General features: G+C 38.3%; 1 protein-coding gene and 2 long non-coding RNA genes across 6 annotated transcripts; 2 read left to right on the top strand and 1 right to left on the bottom strand.

The window, feature by feature from the left end:
• Positions 1–2,889: 2,889 nt before the first annotated feature.
• Positions 2,890–7,886, top strand: LOC143304283 (uncharacterized). Of its 2 annotated transcripts, XM_076626723.1 has the most exons (3): positions 2,890–5,606; positions 5,682–5,753; positions 5,832–7,886. In XM_076626723.1, exons 2-3 carry the CDS (start codon positions 5,706–5,708, stop codon positions 6,243–6,245), a joined length of 462 nt encoding a protein of 153 aa, XP_076482838.1. In that variant the 5' UTR covers positions 2,890–5,606; positions 5,682–5,705; the 3' UTR covers positions 6,246–7,886. The 2 variants fall into 2 exon arrangements, with proteins under 2 accessions (XP_076482838.1, XP_076482837.1); XM_076626722.1 differs by having other exon boundaries at positions 2,890–5,753.
• Positions 7,887–8,179: 293 nt separating this feature from the next.
• LOC143304284 (uncharacterized) lies at positions 8,180–22,484 on the top strand. Of its 3 annotated transcripts, none has more exons than XR_013061016.1 (5): positions 8,180–8,918; positions 9,700–9,782; positions 10,017–10,106; positions 21,500–22,266; positions 22,349–22,484. It is a non-coding gene; the product is annotated as an uncharacterized LOC143304284 (long non-coding RNA). The 3 variants fall into 3 exon arrangements; XR_013061014.1 differs by lacking the exon at positions 22,349–22,484 and having other exon boundaries at positions 8,182–8,378; positions 8,579–8,918; positions 21,500–21,903; XR_013061015.1 differs by lacking the exon at positions 22,349–22,484 and having other exon boundaries at positions 8,186–8,330; positions 8,579–8,918; positions 21,500–21,903.
• Positions 21,954–23,181, bottom strand: LOC143304285 (uncharacterized). The gene is made up of 2 exons (XR_013061017.1): positions 23,005–23,181; positions 21,954–22,805 (listed from the first exon to the last, which is right to left on the bottom strand). It is a non-coding gene; the product is annotated as an uncharacterized LOC143304285 (long non-coding RNA).
• Positions 23,182–24,697: the final 1,516 nt, after the last annotated feature.

Below are 24,697 nucleotides of genomic sequence, written 5' to 3'. Positions count from 1 at the left end.
CATGCATGTACACTTCCTTGTATGGTGATTAATTGTTCACGAGGTAAGTTGCACTTCCACTGTTTTAGTTATTCGTTGAACTAACACGTTTTACATTCAAACAGTAATCGGAGCATTTGTAATAAACTTCTTTTTCTTTTCAGGTTTCCGCCATCTGTGTTGTTCGACGAACAGTGCCATGCTTCCATAGTATTGTTATAACATTTAGTACTGTTGTATTTTGCATTAAGACAGTTGAAGTTATTTTTCAGCTGGCTGTTGTACATGGTGTTTCGCAAACCGAGATCCATAACCTATTTTGCACGTAAACCTTCTCGTATGATGATTACTTGTTCACAAGGTAACTTTCACTTTCAATTTTAATTCAACTTTTAATTTTTATTGAATCAACACGTTGTATATTCAAACAATAATTGGAGTACACCTGATAATTTTCCTTTTTTTTCTTTTAGGTTTTCGCTATCTGTATTATTCGACGAACAATGTCACACTTCCTTTTGATTTATCCATAATATAGTTATAACACTTAGTAACCTTGTATTTTGTACTGAGACAATTGAGACTAATTTATTCACTTATTTTAGGTAGCTGTCATACATTATGTTCCGCGAACAACGATCCATAACCTATACTTACACGTACACTTTCTTGTTTGTTGATCACTTGTTCGCAAGGTAACTTTCACTTTCACTCTTTTAATTATTTATTGAATCAACACGTTTTATATTCAAACAATAATTAGAGTACATATAATAATTTTTCCTTTTCTCTTTTAGGTGTTCGATATCTGTATTATTCGACGAACAGCACTACAACATACACCACTGCACTACGTTGCCCACTGAAATCACTTTATTCATTGCTTATTTCGGTTATGCGCTAGTTTTAGCTTGTTTAAGTGCACTGTTCGCGGAATCCCTTTTACTTCAATCTTGACGTTCTGGTTCTGCAAGATTTCTAGCACCTTGTATGGTCCAGTATATTGATCGGAGAATTTTCCTTTACTAGGTTCTTTTAGTAGATATATCGAATCTCCTGTTTTAAAATCTTGAGGGTTAATTCGTCGATCGTTAGTCTTAGTTTGGATTTTATCAAATTTTCTCTTGCCATTCGTTGTACAGTGTTAATTTTATTGAACAGATCTTCGAGATATTCTGCGCATGTTGGTTCCGTGTTCTCTTCGATTGTTACTTCACCAATAGGTTCTCTGGCTAGATGTCCGAAACTAATTTGTGCGGGGAGAATTTCGTTCCTTTCCTTCATTTTAGTTTTTATTTTACGCCAAGACACAGGTTTACTGACATTGATCCAATTATCCAATTGCTTGCTAATAGCATTTAAGATACAAATTTTTGAGAGTGCCGCAGCCATATTAACCCAAAAATATTTTGTATATAGTATAGTGTGATACCATCCATATTTTCCTGGGGAATCATAAGATCAGCACTACTTACTATGTTACCTACGTCAAATATTAGATGTAGTAACCAATAAAGTATTTTTAATCCAATTATAATCCAATGGCTAGCATATTTATGCAAGTTTTTATATATATCTTCGACTGGTGATTCCCTGTTTTCTCCCTTTTGATTTCTTTGAGCTCGTTGAACTTGCGTTTCTTCAGCTTGAAAATGTTTAGAATCCTTTTCCTTAGTTACCCTTGTTTCTTCTTCATTTATTTTATTCGCAGCACCTTTATTTTTCTCTATCTTTTCAGGATGAATAGTTTTACTGGAAGTGCTTATTATAATTAAATTATTATTTATTTGTATGGAACGTTTAGGAATATTTTTGGTAGATTTGGAATTATTCTTTGAATTTTTATTACAAACCTTTTTGCTTATAGATTCTGTTTTGGATTTAGGGATAGCTATATTTTTATTTTCTATAGTGTGATCTTCCTTGCAATTTAATGATTTGGCTTTGAGTTCGATAAAGTTTCCTTCTGATGGTTTTATAGAAGTTTTTGAGAGAGATGCACTCGCTATCTCTTTTCCTATTATGGTTGAAACATTCACGAAATTCGTGGAGTCTTGCTTTTGTATCTTTGCCAAGTTGAACGTGGAGAGGCGATTTGCACTTCCCAGCGGGTCCAATATCTCTGTGAAGTTAGGCAGTGGATAAGCATTGCCTGTCGTCTCGTCGTTCAATTTCCTAGTTTCTGCTTTGTCTGAAAGTTCTTTGGCACTAATATTATTTATCTTGTTTGGTAACTCAGAAAATTTCTCACTCATGATCCTGTCTATGGCACCGTGCGTCCTTTTATTATTTAACGTGACATTATCCCTTATCACAGCAACGGAATGGTGTTTGCATTGAAAAGTTGATTGGTTGAAATGATCAGCATCTCTCTTTTGATTTAGATCTCTATCGAGGTATTTATTTATGCGTTTTTCTTCCCAAGTTATTGCTCTTGTTTTTTTCCTGACATTTTCTTCTATTCCCGGGTTGTTTAGATGTTTCTGCGACGGCGGTACAAATCTCCAGTCCTGGCGGATGTTTACAGTATAGATACTATTGTATGGTGGATGAGCGTTGTTTTGGTTATAATTATCCGAAGGTGTCGGACGTTGGTATCGAATTCTATTGTTCACTTGTTTTAATTCTCGTGTTGCTTTCACGGCTTAGCGGTACGCATCGTCCAAGGATTGGTATCCTGCTATCTTTACTCGTAAATACACCTCGTTTGGGAGCCCCTTAACGAAAGCTTCCCTCGTGTCTCGATCTATCCTATCTTGAAATACGGTGCCGTACTCGTACCTTTCCCCGTTCATTATCGCCAGCCTGAGATCTTTGACGCGTTCTATGTAGTCCAAAATATCTTCTCCCGGTCGTTGAAATATTGTAGCTAATTCCCCTTTATATTCGTTAACCGTTTTTCCCGGACCGAACATATCTTTTAATTTATTCCCGAAATCGTTTAAACTTATTACTTCTGTGTCTTCTACGGCGAGAAACGCGTGTCCGCGAAGCTTATTCGTTAATAATTTTACTAACTGAGATTCTTGATGCCTAGGAACCATGTTTCGTGCACGCTCGCATGCTCTTAAAAATCGAAATACCGAGGGTCGATGTCCGTCGAACACTGGTACTGTCTCTATTGCATCTTTTAACTTAATTGATTGGGGATTAACTTCTATCGGTATTGTCGCTTGGGAAATTATCGGCGATGATACGGGTGTCTTGATTTCCTTTTTTATTTTCAGTGAACGCACATCGTCTTGTAATTTATTCATTGTTGTACTCATGTCGCGAAAATTCGCATCCCATGCTTTAAGTTTTTCCGATAACATCAAGATCATGCCTTTGTCCAACGATTCTAATTTAGTCGACATTATTTCTTAGGTATATATTTTATCGATAATCGTGACAACTTTAATCCCTTGTGGAGCGAATCGAACCGTTTAAACCAACTTTAATCCTCCGTAGAGCGTATCCCACCGCTGCCACCAAAAATTTATTACTTTACTCTGTTACGTATCTATTTGTTTAAATCGATCAAATCTAAAGTTAAATTTTACTGAAAAATTTTTTTTTTTTATAGTTTGAGTTTTGAATTTAATCGCAAGGGAAATCAATTGAAATGATATTATTGTGTATTTAATACTGATTTAGATTTCTAATTAATATGGTAGTTGCTGCCACCAGAAATAGTCTAAGGACTATTTCAAAATATTTTATTTTTACTATTTTCTTTTACGCTTAATGGGTAGCGTTAACTGACGCTTAATGCAACTGGTAAACGAATTCCACTTTTCGGCTAACCTGCTATGCGCAGGGATACTAGCACGGGAGAGGATTAAAGCTGGGTAGAATAAATATTTTTCCTCGTTGAACGGATTTTTATTTGAATGTAAAATGGCTTAGGTTATTATATATATATTTTATTAGCTAGATAATATATATTTTAGCGTTGCTGGATTGGATAGGAATGTGAGATTTTTCGTTGTTTTATATAAATTTATTTTTACGTTTGACTTCGTCTTCTCTTTTAATTTCGCTGTAGTAGATAGCCGTTAGGACCGAAACTCAATTCATTTACTACGATGGATTCTGTCACCACGATTTTCTTGCCTTTTGAGTTTAATAATCGAGGATAATTCTAACGATCCTCTCTGTGTGGGACTCGTGTGATTTCGCAAGCCTTGCCCAAAGACGGGTAATATTTTACCAACAGTGGGAGGAGGAATGCGAAGATCGATGGGTGTTTTCGATAAGCGAAAACACCGTTTGCACAAGCCAACACAGCGAACGATCCTTTGGTTAAATTCTCGAAGGGAAATTGTTCTGTTATATCTCTCTTACAATCGCATGCAATGATGGCAAGAATATCAGTTAATAGCAATGCCGGTATTGTTCTTAATTTTCGATTGACCCCGACGATGTATTTAATAGTCCTTTCTGTGCGGGTCTTGTGTGATTTCGCAAGCCTTGCCCAAAGACGGGTAATATTTTACCAACAATGGGAGGAGGAATGCGAAGATCAGTGGATGTTTCAGTAGTTGAAAACACCGTTCGCACAAGCCGACACAGCGGACAACTCTTTTGTTAAAAGTTTAAACAATGATTCTATCTTCAAAACCGTTCACGAAAATAAAACGAAATCGATGATAGGAAGTTCTAATTCAATTCTCGAGGGCAACGAGATTACCAGAGAAGAAGGAAATTTTCAAAATTAATTTTCTTACCTTGAGGAGTAGGTGCTGTCTGGTGCCATTGCCTCAGCCGCTCCGGTGGTCGTCGAAGTTTTGTTGGGTTTATTATTTGAACTCGAATATAGTTTACTATCAACTCTTACTTTATTTATCTATTTTAATACAGACTGAGCAATTCACTTAGCTGGATTAATACCGCAATTACAATGCGCGTTTGTGTTTAAACGATGAAATGAGGACTTCAAAGATAAAATTTTCTTTTTACTTAGTCGCGACTCTCTTTTCTTGACCGAAAAAATTAAGACCCCGAAACGCAAAATACTATACAAAATTTCTAAACGCAGTGACGAGCGCAATAACGAACGTAGTAATAAATTAATAATGGGCCGTAATAACAAACGATCACAAGAATTATGAACAAACTAATGAGCGAAGAATAATGAGCCGTAAGGAATGAACACTATAAAAAATGAACGAACGCAAATTATAAGAAGAATGGACACTATAATAATGAACAAAGAATAATGAACCGTAATAAGAATGTTCACCAGAATAATAATGAGCGCTGCGCTATGTTGCTACGCTTATTTATAATGCCATCCCCCACGGGGTGGTGGTCCACTGGGGGTACGCTTCCGTGGGAATCGGGATGTTGCAGTTTGGGCTTCTTGGAATCGTACGTGACAAAATGCAAATTCCATATTTCGACTTAGTTTTTATCAGTCCTGTGTTCCGCTGAGCTAGCGTCTAGGAGATTTGAAGCATTCCACGCTGATCTAGTCCTTTCCACGAGAAACTTCCACGTGCTGTACCGTGGGAATTACCGGTGTTCTTCGGCGCGTGGAAGGGCTGGTGGCTGCAGCATCATTATCATTTCAATGTTTACTGGGTAAACACACGCAACTCCGCTGCTCTCCCATAACAAGGACCTCCTCCTTCGAGTTGTTTTGCGTAAGTTTGGATGTTTGCATATTAAGGTTGTTTTTGTGATTTTGATTGTTTTTTCCTTTTTTGCTATTTCCCTAGGCTTCGGTGATCGACGTTCGAACAATGTTTGCGGAGTCGTTTCCATCAGAGGTTCCTTTCCAGACTTCCCTGGTACGTATTTAGTCTTGTTCTTAGTCCGCTTGATTCGTCCTGTTTCGTTTTATTTAAAATATACCGTGTTGTTCTCAGCCCAAGCGAAAGAGGGATTCCGAAGAACCCATGGGCGACTCGGGAGGACCAATCAAACGCATGCGGCCCTGTGATAAACCACGAGTATCAGAGTGGTTGGAGGAACTATTCAACATTGGTGCCGAGGCCGTGTCGAAATTGGGCTTTGACGATTTGGTTACTTTCGACGAGAATTTCTTCGATGCAGAGACCGTCTTATTGGAGAGGGAACCCCCTCTGGTTGAAATCGTTGATACCGATCGTTGCGTGAAAGTTCGTTTTGCGAATGAAATTCCCGAAGAGGTTTTGGAGGCACATCTTCGTCACCATGCTTCTGGGAGAAAGGGAATTTCCCCTGTTGTGCGCTATTGGTGTAGGCGTGAGTTCAGCGAACTTTATCCCGGAGCTCCTTGCTTCGATTTTGATTTAGTGTAGCTGCTTCAATTTCGTTGGTTCGCTGTTTGATGTTCCTTATTATTATTAATTTTTTGATGTATTTTGTTTTGTGTTCAATTTATATATATATATATATATATATATTTTGAATGTGATAGTGTTAGGTTATCTATTTTACGTTTGTTATTTTTTTCAATTTTATATTTCCCCCCTTTTAATTAATTATATATATATATATTTTTTTTTACATTTGTAGTTGCGCATAGAATTTATTAAAGAAAAGTGTTAACAATGTGTTTTCATGATTTGTTTCTCGCGCCTGACTTCCATTAATCCCTAATATTCCTGTCGCCATGACGCGTGTAAATCCAACATGGCTGCTCATAAATGTCATCAGTAAAGTTTTTAGTGACGGGTCTTTAGCTTTGTTTGATATCGAAGTAATTTTTCGTCTGTCGCTCGTTTTTCCTTATTCTACCGCAATTAGAACATTTATTTATTAATATTGTTTTAAAGTGACAATAGTATAATATGTATGTATATATATATATATGTTTATGTTGTGTGTCACTTCAATATGGCTAATGTTTTGTAATTCTTCGATTGCGTTATTTATTGTTTTGAGTAGTTTATTTTATAGAGTATTCGATAATATAAAACATATGCACTCACACATACATATATATATATATATATATATACACGTATTTATATGTATATTTCTCTCGTTCATGTATTGTTCGTACGAAATGAAATGTTAATTATTTATTTTATATTAATTTCTTTTAATAAGATAGAACACGCACACGCACACGTATATATGTATATATTTCTGGCAAAGTGATTTTCATTTAGATTCTTTTGTGATATAGTGTTGTGTATTTGAGGTTATGTGTCAATCATTTGATTTCATATATACATATATATTTTGTATTGTGACAACATAGTATTGAAGGTTTTGTTTCTAGATTATTGTGCGTTTTATGTGTGTTTACATGTTTGTGCTTGATGACAGAATTTCTGTAAGCAATTCCTCAAGTCGTTGCGGTGTTAATTATTTTGAGCGTTTGGCCTGTCGACAGGTTGTCGCTTGGTCCCAAGTGTTGCGTTGTGTGTTCTATTTCTTTTGTAGATTATTAATAGTGGTTGTAGTTTAGAAAATAGATTATTTATATGTTTATATAGAGACATGCATGTTTCATAATGTAGTTCTTATTTTATAATGCTTTACCGGCATGTAGGCTAGTTTTAAGTATGTATTTCAGATTGTAGAATGCACATAGATTAGTAGTAGTTTAGAATATAGATTTTTATATGTTTATATAGAGACATGCATGTTTCGTAGCGTAGTTCTTATTTTATAACTCTTTACCGGAACGTAGGCTAGTTTTAAGTATGTTTCTGTTTAATAGAATGCGCACACATATATATATGTTTCTGACAATGTAACTTTTATTTCTTTAATAATGCAATATTGTATGTTTTATGTATTCGTCAGACTATTAGTTTTTAACTTCGTATATACTTATATTTCATAAATTGATAATATTGTATTTGTTGCATAGTATTATAAGCACTAACACTAATATTTACTAGTTTATTACATATCTAGCATATATGTTTATACTTATATGTAACTCTCCAAGTTGATTGATTAAAATATATTTATATATACATGTATTTCTGGCGCTTCAATTATTTCCCTTTTTGTAGTTATTCTTATTTCCTGGTTTATTTGTTTGGTTCGTAACTCGTTCAATCCGTTAGCTGGTTTTATTTATTTTATTTTATACTGGTTGGATTTATTAGTCGCCCTCGCTTTGTTAATCCTTCCTTTAGTTTCGTAGCGCCGTGTGTTCGTTTGTGCATTCAAATCTTTATTCGCGCGTTTTGTGTAGAATAGTTTTCTTGTTCTTGTTACGGCGCGTGCGGAGCGCGGGGCGTGACACCCCCGCCCTTGGAGTTCAAATTTCCAAAGGAAATTTGACTGATGGTGTCTCTGAGTTCGCTCAAGGCGGACGTAGATGGCGTTGGTTGTTAAGTGACTACCGGTGTTATCGATATCCTTTGAGGTTGTGCTGTTTGATCATCGATATTTCGTTTTCTTTTGAGGTATAGTAGCAGGTGGGTAACTGAGCCGCATATTGCTCCTAATAGGGCGATTCCACATCCGTAAGTTTCACGTAACTGGTATCCGTGTATGGCTATATCTATTATCGTCTTGATTAGTTTAAATATTACAAGTATTCCAAATATTGCTGCACTGACAGTTCCAAATTCCATAAAACCAATCCATAAGCTTGATACGGTATTTTTTGCTATTGTCGTTAATGTGTTTTCGTCCATCATTCCCAGGATCTTTACTGTTCCAGGGACGATTGTTTTTCCTGTTGCTCCTCTGGCCAATGCGTTCAAGACTGCAGATTTTCTGCCGGGAACATGACGTAGTCTCGTAGTGCATCGAGGTCTTTTGGGTATATATTCCGCTCGTGGCCAACGACGATGGTGCTGAATATCGCCACGTTTGGCGCACGTCCGGGCGGAGTTCCTGTGGTGCGATTCCTTTGCCAAACGGGTAGTTCCGAGTAGCATTTTGTTGTATGTCGTACCTTTACTTGTACCGGAATTCATTTGACTATATGGACCGCTTCTCCTGCGATCAAAGCTATGTGTCCTGGGTTTTGGTTATGGTGTATGCAAATTCGTCGGGCGGTAAGTTTGCCAAGCTTAAAGCGTTCTCTATTAGTTTCTTCTGTGTGGTGTATCTTTGCGTCAGTGTATCATGGTATAATGTTTTCATTTCTCGAGTTTATCAGAAATAGGAATAACCTTTTATAGAAAAAGAAAATTTTATATTTATATATATTATATTTTTTTTCTTTCCTTTTTTTCTTCTTTTTTTTTCTTCTTCCCCTTTTTCTTTTTTTTTTTGTTTTTTTTTTATTGTTAAAACCTTTGTTTTATTTTAGGTTTTACGTACTTGTTATCAGTGAAAATAAATATTATGAATACTACTTGGATTGTAATTATATACATATATGCGTACAAAATCCACTTCTACATGTTAGATATAATAATATAACAATACTACGTAGATTAATACATAATAAAATATCCTTTTACTCCGGTTATATTTATTACTAACTCTCAATTAATCTATCTTAATTATTTTCTAACCACTTTCTATATTTATCAGCTATTTTATTTCTTCTTGTTAATCTGCGAAATCCATGCATGTACACTTCCTTGTATGGTGATTGATTGTTCACGAGGTAAGTCGCACTTTCAATGTTTTCGTTATTCGTTGAACTAACACGTTTTACATTCAAACAGTAATTGGAACATTCGTAATAAACTTCTTTTCTTTTTCCAAGTTTCCGCTATCTGTGTCATTCGACAAACAGTGCCACGCCTCCACAGCACCGTTATAACATTTAGCGATGCTGCTCTTTGCATTAAGGCAATTGAAGTTAATTCGTTCGTTTATTTTCAGCTGGTACATGGTGTTCCGCAAGCAGGGAACCATAACCTATTTTGCATGTAGACCTTCTTGTATGATGATTACTTGTTTACAAGGTAACTTTCACTTCCCCTCTTTTAATTATTTATTGAATCGACATGTTGTATATTCAAACAATAATTGGAGTACACATAATAATTTTCCCTTTTTCTTTTTAGGTTTTCGCTATCTGTATTATTCAACGAACAGTGTTATACCTCCTTTTGATTTATCCATAATATAGTTATAACATTTAGTAATCCTGTATTTTGCACCGAGACAATTGAAACTAATTTATTCACTTATTTTAGGTAGCTGTCATACATTGTGTTCCACGAACAACGATCCATAACCTATACTTGCACGTACACTTTCTTGTATGTTGATCACTTGTTCACAAGGTAACTTTCACTTTCACTAGTTAATTGTTCATTGAGTTAACACGTTTTATATTTAAGCAATAATTGAAACACGTATAATAATTTTCCTTTTTCCTTTTAGGTGTTCGATATCTGTATTATTCGACGAACAGCACTATAACATATAGTACCGCACTACGTTACCCACTGAAATCGCTTTATTCGTTGCTTATTTCGATTATGCGCTAGTTTTAACTTGTTTAAATGCACCGTTCGCGGAATCCCTTTTACTTCGATCTTGACGTTTTGGTTCTGCAAGATTTCTAGCACTTTGTATGGTCCAGTATATTGATCGGAGATTTTCCTTTACTGGGTTCCTTTAGTAAATATATCGAATCTCCTATTTTAAAATCTTGGGGGTTGATTCGTCGGTAGTAATATTCTTTTGATCTTAGTTTGGATTTTATCAAATTTTCTCTTGCCATTCGTTGTACGGTGTTAATTTTATCGAACAGATCTTCGAGATATTCTGCGTAAGTTGGTTCCATGTTCTCTTCGATTATTACTTCACCAGTAGGTTCTCTGGCTAGATGTCCAAAAACTAATACGTGCGGGGAGAATTTCGTTCCTTCGTGTACAGAGGTATTATAGGAAAACATAGCTAATTCTACCCATTCGTCCCAATTTTTGGAATTTTCAATGTATAATTTGAGATATTCTATCAGCACGTGGTGAGATCTTTCGATTGAACCGTTACTTTGTGGATGATATGCCGTCGTGGTATATTGTTTGATGCGGAATCTCTTTGCTACTTTCTTCATTAGTGAGGATGTAAAGTTCGTTCCTTGATCAGTGAGAATAGCTCTCGGTGACCCGAAACGACAAATAAATCGCTTTACAGAAACGTCCGCTATCTCGGCTGAAGAGATTCCTCCTAGTGGAATCCCAATTGAGTATTTTGTTAATAAGTTTTGGATAGTTAATATATATTCGTTTCCCTTTTGGGTTTTTGATAATGGACCTATAATATCCATACTAACCTTATCGAACGCTTTACCTGGTGTGTCTGTAAGTACCATTGGTTGCTTTGCTTTTATTCTTGTGAGTTTCTTCAATTGACATTCCTTACATGTTCTTACGTAATCTTGAATTTCCTTTTTCATATTTTCCCAATAGTAATGTTGTCGTATTCTTTGATAAGTTTTTGTTTTCCTTTGTGTCCTGCTACGCTTGATTCATGTTTTTCTCGTATTATGTTGTTCCGCGCTTCCACAGATGGGGTAATTACTTCCCCAGTGCAAATGGTGATGGTTAAGGTTTTTTCCATAAATATTTCCTTTAATTTTCTGATTGTATATCGCCAGGGTATTTCCTCCAAGTTTCCTTTGCTAATGCTGAACGAAGTTAACTGTTTTTCATTTACTGCGTCTAATAGAGATCTTAGCGAGTTTAATAAATTTTCTGGTGTTATTGGAATATTTCTATTTTCCTTTATCGGTAGGAATACAATGTATTTTCCAGAATCGTAATTCAATCTTGCTTTTTCTAACATTAAATCTTCATAACGAGGTAATTTTCCCGTTTCCTTCATTTCTAAGGCTCCTTTATCTATCGGATTGCCATGTATATCTATAAATACTACTTTATGGTCATTTACTCTCGCAATTGAGTCTCGGGTTTCTGAAATTCTTAGTTCCGCAGTTATCGTAGGTCTCGTGTCCTTTTCTCCTTGTTGAATTAGTTCTGGAATTACAGTGGAGGTCTCTTTTTCGCTTGTTGTATCCGTGCCTTCTTTTTCTCGATTGGTTATTTCTCTATCTGTACTTACATCGATTTCTGCTAATGCTTGGTCTAAATATTTTATGGGGGTTTCTTCTATTGTAAAATGTTTTCGGGTAAAACCCTTTCCTTGATTTTTAGAATCACTGGATTGAGGCAAGACGTATGGTTTAGCTTCGAATATGGGAGAGTCTTCGGTTGACGTATCTATTTCGAATCTTTTTGAGACAGGATAGCGAATCGGTGAGACTTCCTCTCTCTTTCTGATTGGTAAACAAACTTCCGGAGGGTTCCTAGATAATGCGTCTGCGTTTGCGTTCGCCCTGCCTTCTTTGTATACAATATCAAATTCGAAGTCCGATAACTTTAATTTCCCTTTCCAAATTCTTGAAGTAGGATCTTTGATAGAATGCATCCACACTAAAGGTTTATGATCGGTTACGATGGTAAACTTTCTTCCGTAAAGATACGGTCGGAAGTGCATTGCGCTGTAAACAATTGCCAGACACTCCTTTTCTATGGTAGAGTAGTTTTGTTCGGCGGGATTTAATAGCCTTGAGGCATACGCAATCGGCAAATCCTTTCCGATTGGCCCTTGACTCAGTACACCGCTTATTGCATATCCTGATGCGTCTGTAGTAAGGTTAAAGGGTTTAGAAAAGTCTGGATATTGCAGGATGGGTTTCGTCACTAACGCTGTCTTTAAATTATTGAATGCGTTTTCTTGATTTTCTGTCCATTTAAAGGGAGTGTCTTTCTTTAATAGTTGTGTCAATGGTTTCGCGACCTTGGGGAAATCGGGGTATAAATCTTCTGTAATATCCTGCTAGTCCCAGAAATTGTTTGATATTTTTCGCCCTCTTTGGTCGTGGAAATTTTGATACGGCTTCGACTTTCTTTGGGTCGGGTTTCACGCCATCCTCACTAATTATATGTCCTAAATAATTCACCTCGTGTCGTAAAAATTCGCACTTATCAGGTTGTAATCGTAATTTAGCTTTCCTCAGTCTTTCCATTAATTTATTAAATTTAATTTCGTGTTCTTGGAGAGACGTGGAATAAATCACTATGTCATCCAGATAGACGAATAGTTCTATTCCTTGCAGACCAGATAATATTGAATTCATCAAACGTTGAAATGTTGCTGGGGCATCTTTTAATCCAAAGGGCATTCTTTTGAATTGAAAATGCCCGTATGGTGTCGAAAATGCAGTTTTGTGGGCATCTTCCTGTGACATACGGATCTGGTGAAAGCCCGATGCCAAGTCAAACGTGGAAAAATATTTTGCACTTCCTAATTGATCCAATATTTCTGTAATGTTGGGTAGTGGGAAGGCATCGCCAATCGTTTTATCGTTCAATTTTCTATAATCGATGATTAATCTCCAGCGCTTATTTCCTTGCGAATCGGGTTTTTGGGTACAATCCATAACGGGGAGTTATATGGAGATATTGATGGTTCCACTACGTCCGTATCTAGTAGTTCTTGGACCTGTCGATTTATTTCTTCTCGATGTATTGGTGGATATCGATACTGTTTAGTATTGATGGGTATATTATCCGTTGTAATTATCCTATGTTCCAGAACTTCAGTTGCTTCCAATGTATCTCCTGGAATATGAAACCTATCTTGATTATTACGAATCAATTTTTTAGCATTTTCCTTTTCTTCTTCGTTCAAATGTTCGAGTCGTAGTAACTCATTTATTTTATCGTATCTACTTTCCTCCGATCTTAGAACTGTATTGCACGCTGTCCTATGAAGCGGGGACGGGGGGATTTTCAAATTCTTTAATTACCATCGTTGGTGTTGTAAATACGTAATCTCTCGAAGCAGTATTTATTACTCTTATGTAACCTTTTCCTTTATGATTCCTCACAACTGCATTACCAAAATAGATTCCCTTGTTCGGCTCGATTCTTGGAATAAATCCCTCTTTTATCTCTGGATTAGCGATATTAATCGAACACGTTATTGAACTTCGCTTCGGTATAATTATTTTTTCTTTAGTATCGAAGGGAATATAAATATTTCCCCATCTGATATGTTTTCCCTCATAATCTAAACGAGCCTTACAACCTGCAAAAAATTCGGATCCTAGGATTCCGTCTTGATCGATTAGCAATGAATCATCGACTACATGAAAAACAACCCGATGGCCCGCAACCTGTATTACCGTCTGCCCTAAGAAGACCAGGCTCGTTGCCGTAATTCCTCGCACTTCGATTGATTCCTTTTCGTCGATGATGGCTGAATCGAGTATAGCAGGTTTCTTGATAATGTTGATTTCCGATCCAGAGTCTAATAATAAACTCGTCTTAGTCTTTAGATCTGGGGAAACTATTCGTGCAGTTGGGGTCGTTGGGGAATCGTTAAATTTTATTGAAATAATTCGGAGAGGTCGCCTTCCGAATCTGAATTCAACTCCTGATGATTTTCCTTCGCCGGTTGCTTGTGCTTCCCTCTTTTCCTTTTGCCTTGAGATTCTGGATTCTCTGTCTGTGACCTCGTTTGGTTGTGGGATGACTCCCCCACAATATTTAGTGGTTGTTCGTTCGATCTTATGGTCGGCATTGCGTTCGCTCTGTCTCTCGTTATGGGTGGTGGAGTCGATCTCGCGGGGGTGGCGGTCCTTGTTGTGTTTGTTGCCGTCGGCGCCGGTCGCCTGGTTGCCGCCTGTACTCTTGGGCGATTCGGCGTATCGTTCCTTCGTGGCTCGCCCCATTCTCCCGAAGGACGTGTTTGGTTTCCCGATGGTCTCGAAGCATAGGGTACGATTAATCCGGCATCTACTCGGGCTTTAAATTTGTAACAGTCTTTCACTAGATGCCCGGGTTTTTTGCAATAGTTACACGTGATATTTTGTCTTGTAGAATTCAAAAAATTCTGCGATGGAGGTAGCGATCTTCGATCTTGGCGGTTGTTCCTGATATTGTTGTTAGTGTTCGAAGGATGTGCGTTGTCGCATCTGTAATAGTTCGAGGGTGTCGGTCGTTGGGGTCGCGTTCTATCGGTTATTTGTTTCAATTCGTGTGTTGCTTTGACGGCTTGACGATACGCATCTTCTAAAGTATGGTACCCTGCTATTTTTACTCGCACATATACCTCGTTCGGAAGTCCTTTAACGAAAGCTTCTTTCGTTTCCCAATCTATAGTATCTTGGATATCGGGGGATATGATGCCGTAGTCGCCTCTTTCTCCGTCCATTATTGCCAATCTAAGATTTCTAACGCGATCCATATAATGTAATATGTCTTCCCCGGGTCGTTGAAATATCGTTCCTAATTCCCCTTTATATTCGTTAAGAGATTTCTTTGGGCCGAATAGATCCTTTAATTTGTTTCCGAAATCGTTTAGACTCATTAATTCTGTGTCTTCGATGGCGAGGAGCGCGTGTCCACGGAGCTTATTTACTAACAATTTTACCAATTGAGGTTCTTGATATCTGGGAATCATATTTCGCGCGCGCTCACAAGCTCTTAAAAAGTGGAATACCGATGGTCGATATCCGTCAAACACTGGCACCGATTCGATCGCATCTTTTAGCTTAATTGGCTGGGTATGTCCACTCGGCTGGACCGTCTCTTGTTGCGTTGTCGGCGGCGATATGGGTGTTTTAGGTTCTTGTTTTAAGTTCGAATAAGCCGCTTTGTAATTCGGCGAGTTTTGCACTCATATCGCGAAAGTTCGCATCCCATGCTTTAAGCTTTTCCGACAATGTCAAAACCATTTCTTCGTCCAACGATTCCACTACACTCGCCATTGTTTCTTAAATATTTGTTAAATATATATATTAATCAAGATAGACTAACTAAATATTAACGACAAGACATGACTGAACTCGGTGCAAAGGAATAAAGTTATGCTACACGAAATAACTGGTAACACAATACACAAAACATTAACTAAATTAAACGAGACTTACATAAATGCAAGTCACGTATAATCGAAACAATGACTATTGAAATTCGGTAACAATACAATCCATGCTATCGCATTAAAGTAGCACACGGTATTGACACACACAATATCATGAAACACAAAACAATATTACAAAACACTACTAAATAAAATTATAGTGATTAACAATTAATTAGTTATTTCAACAACACGTTACTGTTGACATTAAACCAACGCCATACCAAAGAGACACGCGAGCGACCATGTTGAAAAATTCGTCGCGCGCACATACAAATAACAGCCAATGCAATACAATACAGCATCATAATAGCAATGTTAGGTACTAATAAAAAAAAAAAAAAACACAAGAAAAAGGGGGAGAGAGTTAAGGAAAATATATATAATAAATAACAACTAACATAATTATAACATATTATATATATTATATTATATGCAGGGATACAGTATTCGTACAAAGGAACAGATCCAAACGAAAATTATATATATAAAAAAACAATAAATAATATATATATGTAATATTGTGATATAATATATTTACAAGGAATGGATGATACAGATGTTAATCGGACAGAAAAAGACGATTGTTGTTCAACCTGAACTATTCACACCAAACGTACAGAAAACAGCACAACTAAATAATTAGATAACGACTCGACTTTCACAAAATGCAATCAACACTCTCTCGGCAACGCCACTCGCAAACTCTGTTTGTTGATTCCTTTTCTCCCGTCCCTTGGCAACCGCTCGTGGCCAAGATCACGTAGGTCTCCTCTTTCCAAAACTACGCGATCAAAAACAAACGCCTCGGCTCTCGCGACATTCCACGCGGTTCACCCGCCAACTCCCAGGCCTCTCACTCACGATACTACACTCGGCCATCCTGCGATAACATCTGCCCTCAGATGTTGCCTTCTATCTCGCTGTCATCAGATGCGTCACTTTCGGCGTTTATGACCCAAGGTTTCATAAAATCAGCAGTAGTTGATGACCGTTTTGGCCCCTCATGCTCTCCTACCTTCTCCACAATGTAGCGATCATTCCGCATTGCTCGCACTATCCGGTACGGACCCAAAAATCTTCCTCCCAGTTTTAATCCTGGGCCAAACTGCGTTCTCTTTATGGCCACCAACTCTCCACTTAGGTACTGTTTCGCACCTTTTCTTCTTTTGTTGTAGTGCCTCCGATTTTCCTCTTGAGTAGCAGCAATTTTCTTTTTCGCGTCCTCACGCAGTTCACGACGTTGCTCTTCGAATTCCACCACCCATTCTTCTTCAACCAATTTTCGGATCTGTGGGTCTTCTTTAGTTTGCATCTCGACCCCGACAAGTAGCTGGAAAGGAGTTTTTCCCGTGCTCCTGTTTAATGTAAAATTCAGGTATTTCTGTACTTGGTCGACATGTTTATACCAATCATCGGGTTTAGGGGCAGTCAGTTTACTTAGTAAAGGTATGAGTGTCCTGTTTACCCTCTCTACCTGCCCGTTCCCCCTCGGCGCCCCCGTCGTGACTAATAAATGCTTTATATTTTCCTCTTCGCAATACTCTTGGAACGCGTTGGATGTGAACGCTGTTCCCCGATCAGAGATAATTCGTCGTGGGTTCCCAAAAACAGCCGCTTGCTTCTTCAGTCGATCGATAACATCCGCGGTATCAGTAGATCTAGTAGGATAAAGCCACGTAACCTTCGTGAACGCATCCACTACTACAAAGATGTGTGCGTATCTTTTCTTTGTAGCTGTCATAGGGCCCGCATGGTCAATATGGTAAGTGTCTAACGGTGTGTCACCTTTGTCTAACGGATTTAGATATCCCTCTTGCTTGCCCAATTTTCGTTCGGCTAGGATACAATCGAGACAGTTAGATACCACATGCTCGACCTTTTCACGTAGCCCCTTAAACCAAAAGTCCTTCTTGACTATAGCTTCTGTTTTGGTGACCCCAAAATGCCCACGCTCGTGCGCCTGCCTGACTACCTGAACCTGCATAGCCTTCGGTACTACTATTAACACATCATCCTTACACTCTTTATACAAAATATTGTTCCTTATTACATACCCATCGACCTGATTGCACGTTGCGGCGTCTAAAATCCTACGGACTTCAACGTCCTTGTTCTGTGCACTTCTCAACCGTGCAATCAGCCCGTCTTCACTTTCCGTTACATACATAGTGCTCGGCAGGGGGTTTCTACTCAGAGCATCCACATGCTGCGTGCTTTTACCTGGCCTATGACACACCTGATACTTAAACTCGTCTAGTAACAAGGCCCATCTGGCTACACGCACACACAAATCTTTCTTTTTCATTGTCATAGCAAACGCTTGGCAATCCGTGACGATAGTAAACGGCATACCTAACAGATATATTCTAAACTTGTTCAACGCTTTTACAATTGCTAGTACTTCCAGTTCGTAACTGGTGTACTTTGCCTCGGCGAGAGTTGTTTTTCCGCTGGCAAAGTAGACCGGATGGAATTTTCCATCGTCCAGATCTAGTTGCATTAAAATTGCTCCGTAACCCTCTGCGGACGCGTCTGTATGCAACTCAGTCTCCGCGCCCATTCTATACAACTTTAACACTGGTTCGTTGACAAGCGCTGTTTTCAAGATTTCAAAGGCCTCTACTTCTCGATCGCCGAACTGAAATTTTACCTCCTTTTTCAACAAATCCGTCAAAGGCTTAGCAATCTTCGCGTATCCCCTAATAAATTTTCGAAAGTACCCCGTAAGTCCCAAAAAACTCTGAACCTTTTTAACAGATGTTGGCTTGGGAAAGTTTGCTACTGCCCTAGTTTTATGTGTAGACGGCCTTATGGTATTTTTTGAGACTATATACCCCAAATATTCAATTTCCTGCTGCAGAAAACGACATTTTCCCCAGTTTATAATTAGCCCATACTGCTCAGCTAACTCTATGACCATTTGCAAACGTTCCCACGCCTCCTCTAAATTCTTTGCAAGAATAATAATGTCATCCATATACACGATAACAATACCTTTACCTACTAGTTCCTTAAAGATCATCGAAATATACTTCTGAAACACAATGGGTGAAATCTTTAAACCAAACGGCAACTTCAAAAATTCATATTGCCCCGATGGCGTAACGAAAGATGTATATTTTCGGCTGTCTTTGTCTAAACACACGTGAAAAAAACCATTCTTTAAATCCAACGTTGTGAAAAACTGAGTACCTTGCAATGCATCTAAAATATCATCAATTAAAGGCAATGGGAAATGTGGACACTCAATAAGTTCATTAAGCTCGCGAAAATCAACACAGACTCTGATAGAACCATCTTTCTTTCTAACTACAACTATGGGACTTGCATATTCTGAGTTTGACGGTTTTATTGTGCCTTCATTTGTCCATAATTCCATCAACTCGTCCACCTCTTTTTTCTCCGAAGGCGCCAATCATCGCGGCCTTCGAACCACAGGTTTGTCACTCTTTAAAACGATTTTTGCCGTTATCCCAACGTCCCGCTTTTTCTCCGGCCTATACCCCCTAACGATATCGCGAATCGCTTCACGATAATGCGGTTCCCGTACGTGTGTTAGGTCTGTTTCGTCGGTCTGTTCTACCACGTTAACTCTAAACACATCCGGCACGTCTTTGTTAATCTGTTCGTCAAGCCGCAAGAAAGTCACTTCGCCTCGTTTAACCCGTAACTCTACCTGATCCAGAAAATCAGTGCCTAACAACAGGCCGTGCTTCGTCAATATTTTGTTTGAAACAACGTGCAAAGTGATTGGCAGTTTACACCCATCAACCGTCATTACCTTGGTGAATTCACCCCAGGTCTCATTGCCAGCGGAACCAACACCGTCGAACTTAAGCGTGCATTTACCTAGGGGTGGTGACCCTAACCTCGCATACTCGTCTGATCGAATGAACGTGAGATCACTACCCGTATCCACTAGTGCCACAAACCTACAATCATCTATCGCCACTTCCTTCACATACTTCCCCTTTTCGGATCTTGACACTACGCAAGTCTCTTTCGGTCGTGCCGTACACCTCGCTGCAATATGTCCAAATCCGCTGCACTCGGAACACCTAACACCTTCTCCCCTCTCCGGACACTTAACACTTAGATGATCCTCACTACCGCAAATGAAGCATCTTCTTTTCTTCATTGCATCTACAGATTGACTGGGCTTCCCGTTCTTCTGGGTTTTAGCCGGCTTCACAATCGACTTTACTCTGCGACTCTTCTGCTCTTCGTACATCACTAACCTCTTCCTCAACTCTTTGATTGACGTAGCGCCGTACAATATAGCCTTATTGTTCTCGTCGTCTATTATTCCATCCACTATGTATTCCACCTTTGCTTCCTCCTCTATGTCCACATGGTTGGCTATTTCGAGCATGCGGTACATGTAAGCCAAACATGCTTCATCACTCTCCTTTTTTGTTTCTTCAAGTTTCTGATGTACTTGCCTACTGTTGACTTTCCTCGAAAATTCTTTCACTAGCCCCCTCTTCAACTCATGCCAAGTCCTGGCATGACACTCGGAGCTCGCAAATATTTTCGCTGATCCCTTCAGCAGCTTCCTCGCGTAGACTGCCTTCTGCCCATCCGACCACATGCACGTATCAGCGACTTCCTCGAACGACTCGAACCATCGTTCGACATTTTCACCTTTGTTGCCACTAAACGACTCTAATGCATCTTCGACGTCTCTAAAACTCAGTGTCGAACCAACACATGCCCTTCGACAATATTCATCACGGTCCTGATACACCCTTCGCGTACCTCTCTTGTATCCTCTTGCGTCTTTTTTGTCATCTTCATACTCACTTTCGTCGTCGCTTTCTTCTTCCGACGATATGTCATTACCATCCATGGCCGCTTGTAGCCGTGCGCGTAATTCTACTTTTCTTCCCGTCGTTTTTAAACCCAAACTAGCGAGGCGCTCCTTCAACTCCTTCGTATTCATTTTCTCAAAATTTTCATCTTCGTTACAATCACGCTCAGCTCTCTGTACATTTCCTAAATCTCGTTGACCGGTTAGCTCTTCACCGCCCGTCGATCCCTTAGGATACGATTGTCCAGCCCTACACGCCCGATTCAGCCTTGCAATCAGCATTGACCTCGCACCAGATATAGGGAGGTTCATTCGTGCGAGCTTACTCCTCAGCTCCTCCAGCGTCGAACCCTCTTCACCCGACAATCGTTCGTCCCCGACGTTTGCCATTTTTCACACTACACAAACTTAAACAGTCAACGATATCGTCTTTTATCGCACCGCGTACCGGTAAATTCACAACTAGCTCGAATAGCTCTGTTAAACCGTTTCGTTTTCTGTCTTGTCCAATCCCGGACGAGCCCCCAAAAATGTAATATCGTGATATAATATATTTACAAGGAATGGATGATACAGATGTTAATCGGACAGAAAAAGACGATTGTTGTTCAACCTGAACTATTCACACCAAACGTACAGGAAACAGCACAACTAAATAATTAGATAACGACTCGACTTTCACAAAATGCAATCAACACTCTCTCGGCAACGCCACTCGCAAACTCCGTTTGTTGATTCCTTTTCTCCCGTCCCTTGGCAACCGCTCGTGGCCAAGATCACGTAGGTCTCCTCTTTCCAAAACTACGCGATCAAAAACAAACGCCTCGGCTCTCGCGACATTCCACGCGGTTCACCCGCCAACTCCCAGGCCTCTCACTCACGATACTACATATATACATTAACTATTTTTATATGTGTGTACAGAACTGATGGCGAACTCATCAACCATTTTCTGAACGACGGATGGAAGAACATGAATAGCAATCCACACAGTGGAACTGTAAAGTATTTGTACGCCACTCACGAAACCAAACACTGATGCTATCCACCTGTAAACAAACAACATTTATAACTATGCATATAATTTTCACTTATGTTCACCACTATATATATATACACGCATGTTGTAAAGTAGGCGATATTTATAACATTCACTTCCATTGATAATGCAAGTGACTCATAAAAATAAGCCGTCATATTTACCATTGCACGCACATATATATATATATACTCGAAAACAAGGTACATTTGTGATATTTATTCCTATTGATGATATATACTTATATATTTATAACAATAAAACAAATCTCACTTATACTACTTACCAATACGTACGCATATATGTATATAATTACAATCCAAGTAGTATTCATAATATTTATTTTCACTGATAACAAGTACGTAAAACCTAAAATAAAACAAAGGTTTTAACAATAAAAAAAACAAAAAAAAAAAGAAAAAGGGGAAGAAGAAAAAAGGAAAGAAAAAAAATATAACATTGTTAGGGAAGTGATACATTTACACTGTACATGAGAGTGTTTGTGTAAGGGCCAGAGGGCGTCAAGGTCTTAGTGGAGACAAAAGACTGTTGCCAGATGTTAGAAGAATCTAGGATAGTCGGTCGGCGACCAGCGTGCGTGCAAGACGTTCTTCAGAGAGTAATATAGATGTATAACTGTTGTGTGGGAAATGTAGGCAATAATTTGTATTCCCATATCCTCGAATTTCCTTAACAAATATATATAAATATAAAATTTTCTTTTTCTATAAAAGGTTATTCCTATTTCTGATAAACTCGAGAAATGAAAACATTATACCATGATACACTGACGCAAAGATACACCACACAGAAGAAACTAATAGAGAACGCTTTAAGCTTGGCAAACTTACCGCCCGACGAATTTGCATACACCATAACCAAAACCCAGGACACATGGCTTTGATCGCAGGAGAAGCGGTCCATATAGTCAAATGAATTCCGGTACAAGTAAAGGTACGACATACAACAAAATGCTACTCGGAACTACCCGTTTGGCAAAGGAATCGCACCACAGGAACTCCGCCCGGACGTGCGCCAAACGTGGCGATATTCAGCACCATCGTCGTTGGCCACGAGCGGAATATATACCCAAAAGACCTCGATGCACTACGGGACCACGTCATGTTCCCGGCAGAAAATCTGCAGTCTTGAACGCATTGGCCAGAGGAGCAACAGGAAAAACAATCGTCCCTGGAACAGTAAACATCCTGGGAATGATGGACAAAACACATTAACGACAATAGCGAAAAATACCGTATCAAGCTTATGGACTGGTTTTATGGAATTTGGAACTGTCAGTGCAGCAATATTTGGAATACTCGCAATATTTAAACTAATCAAAACAATAATAGATATAGCCGCACACGGATACCAGTTACGTGAAACTTACGAATGTGAATCGCCATATTAGGAGCAATATGCGGCTCAGTCACCCACCCGCTACTATACCTCAAAAGAAGACGAAATATCGATGATCAAACAGCACAGCCTCAAGGGATATCGATAACACCGGTCGTCACTCAACTACCAACGACATCTACGTCCGCCTTGAGCGAACTCAGAGATACCATCAGTCAAATTTCCTTTGGAAATTTGAACTCCAAGGGCGGGGATGTCACGTCCCGCGCTCCGCACGCGCCGTAACAAGAACAAGAAAACCATTCTATACAAAACACGCGAATAAGGATTTGAATGCACAAACGAACACACGGCACTACGAAACGAAAGGAAGGATTAACAAAACGAGGGCGATTAACGGATCCAACCAATAAACAAAATACATATACACACAATTCTAAATAAACCAGGAAATAAGAATAACTACAAAAGGGGAAAATAATTGAAACGCCAGGAATATATATATATATATAAATATATTTCAATCAATCAATTTGGAGAGTTACATATAAGTATAAACATATATGCCGAACATGTAATAACCTAGTAAATATTAGAGACAGTGCTTCCAATACTATGCAATAAATACAATATTATCAATTTATGAAATATAAGTATACATGAAGTCAAAAACTAATAGTTTAACGAATACATAAAACATACAATATTGTATTATTAAAGAAATGAAGGTTACATTGTCAGAAATATATATATGTGTGCGAATTCTATCAAACCGATAATCTAAGATACATACTTAAAACTAGCCTACATTCCGGTAAAGGATAATTAAATAATTGACATTTCATTTCGTATGAATACTACACTGCCAAGAGAAATATGCATATGAATACGTATATATATATATATATATATATTATATATTATATATAAATATATTATATATATATATATATATAATATATTTATATTATCGAATACTCTATAAAATAAACTACTCAAAACAATAAATAACGCAATCGAAGAATTACAAAACATTAGCCATATTTAAATGACACACAACAAATATATATATATATATATATACGTATATATATATATACGTATATTCACACGAACAATACTTTTGTCACTTTAAAGCAATATTAATAAATAAATGTTCTAATTGCGGTAGAATAAGGAAAAACGAGCGGCAGACGGAAAATTACTTCGATATTAAACAAAACTAAAGACCCGTCACTATAACTTTACTGATGACATTTATGAGCAGCCATGTTAGATTTACACGCGTATAGCGACAGGAATATTAGGGATTAATGGAAGTCAGTCGCGAGAAATAAATCATGAAAACACATTGTTAACACTTTTCTTTAATAAAATCTGTGCGCAACTACAAATGTAAAAAATATATATATGTCGGAGATGAAAGAACACCGGAGTCTGTAATTGAACAATTGTAGTTATTCAATCCGATTGTAATTGTTCGAGAGTTGTGATAATGAGCTTGGGCTCGAGGCCACAGTCAGTCGCCGAACGTAGCCGCGGTTACGGAATGAACGCTTTGTTTAACAAAGGTATGGAGTAATTCTATAGCTCTCCTTAAAAGAAATATTCGTGGCGACACGCGACAGTAAACATTCCAACGGTTTCTGTCCCGTGGCTCGCCACACGCAGACCCTATTCTTCGAGTAAGATGATTGCCAGATGTCGATGCGTCTCCGCAGTAC

This window comes from Bombus vancouverensis, unplaced genomic scaffold (assembly GCF_051014615.1).
Source record: "Bombus vancouverensis nearcticus unplaced genomic scaffold, iyBomVanc1_principal scaffold0029, whole genome shotgun sequence".
NCBI classification, from domain to species: domain Eukaryota; kingdom Metazoa; phylum Arthropoda; class Insecta; order Hymenoptera; family Apidae; genus Bombus; species Bombus vancouverensis.
Note: the sequence above shows the minus strand (reverse complement) of the source record. Positions and strands in the feature narration are given on the sequence as shown.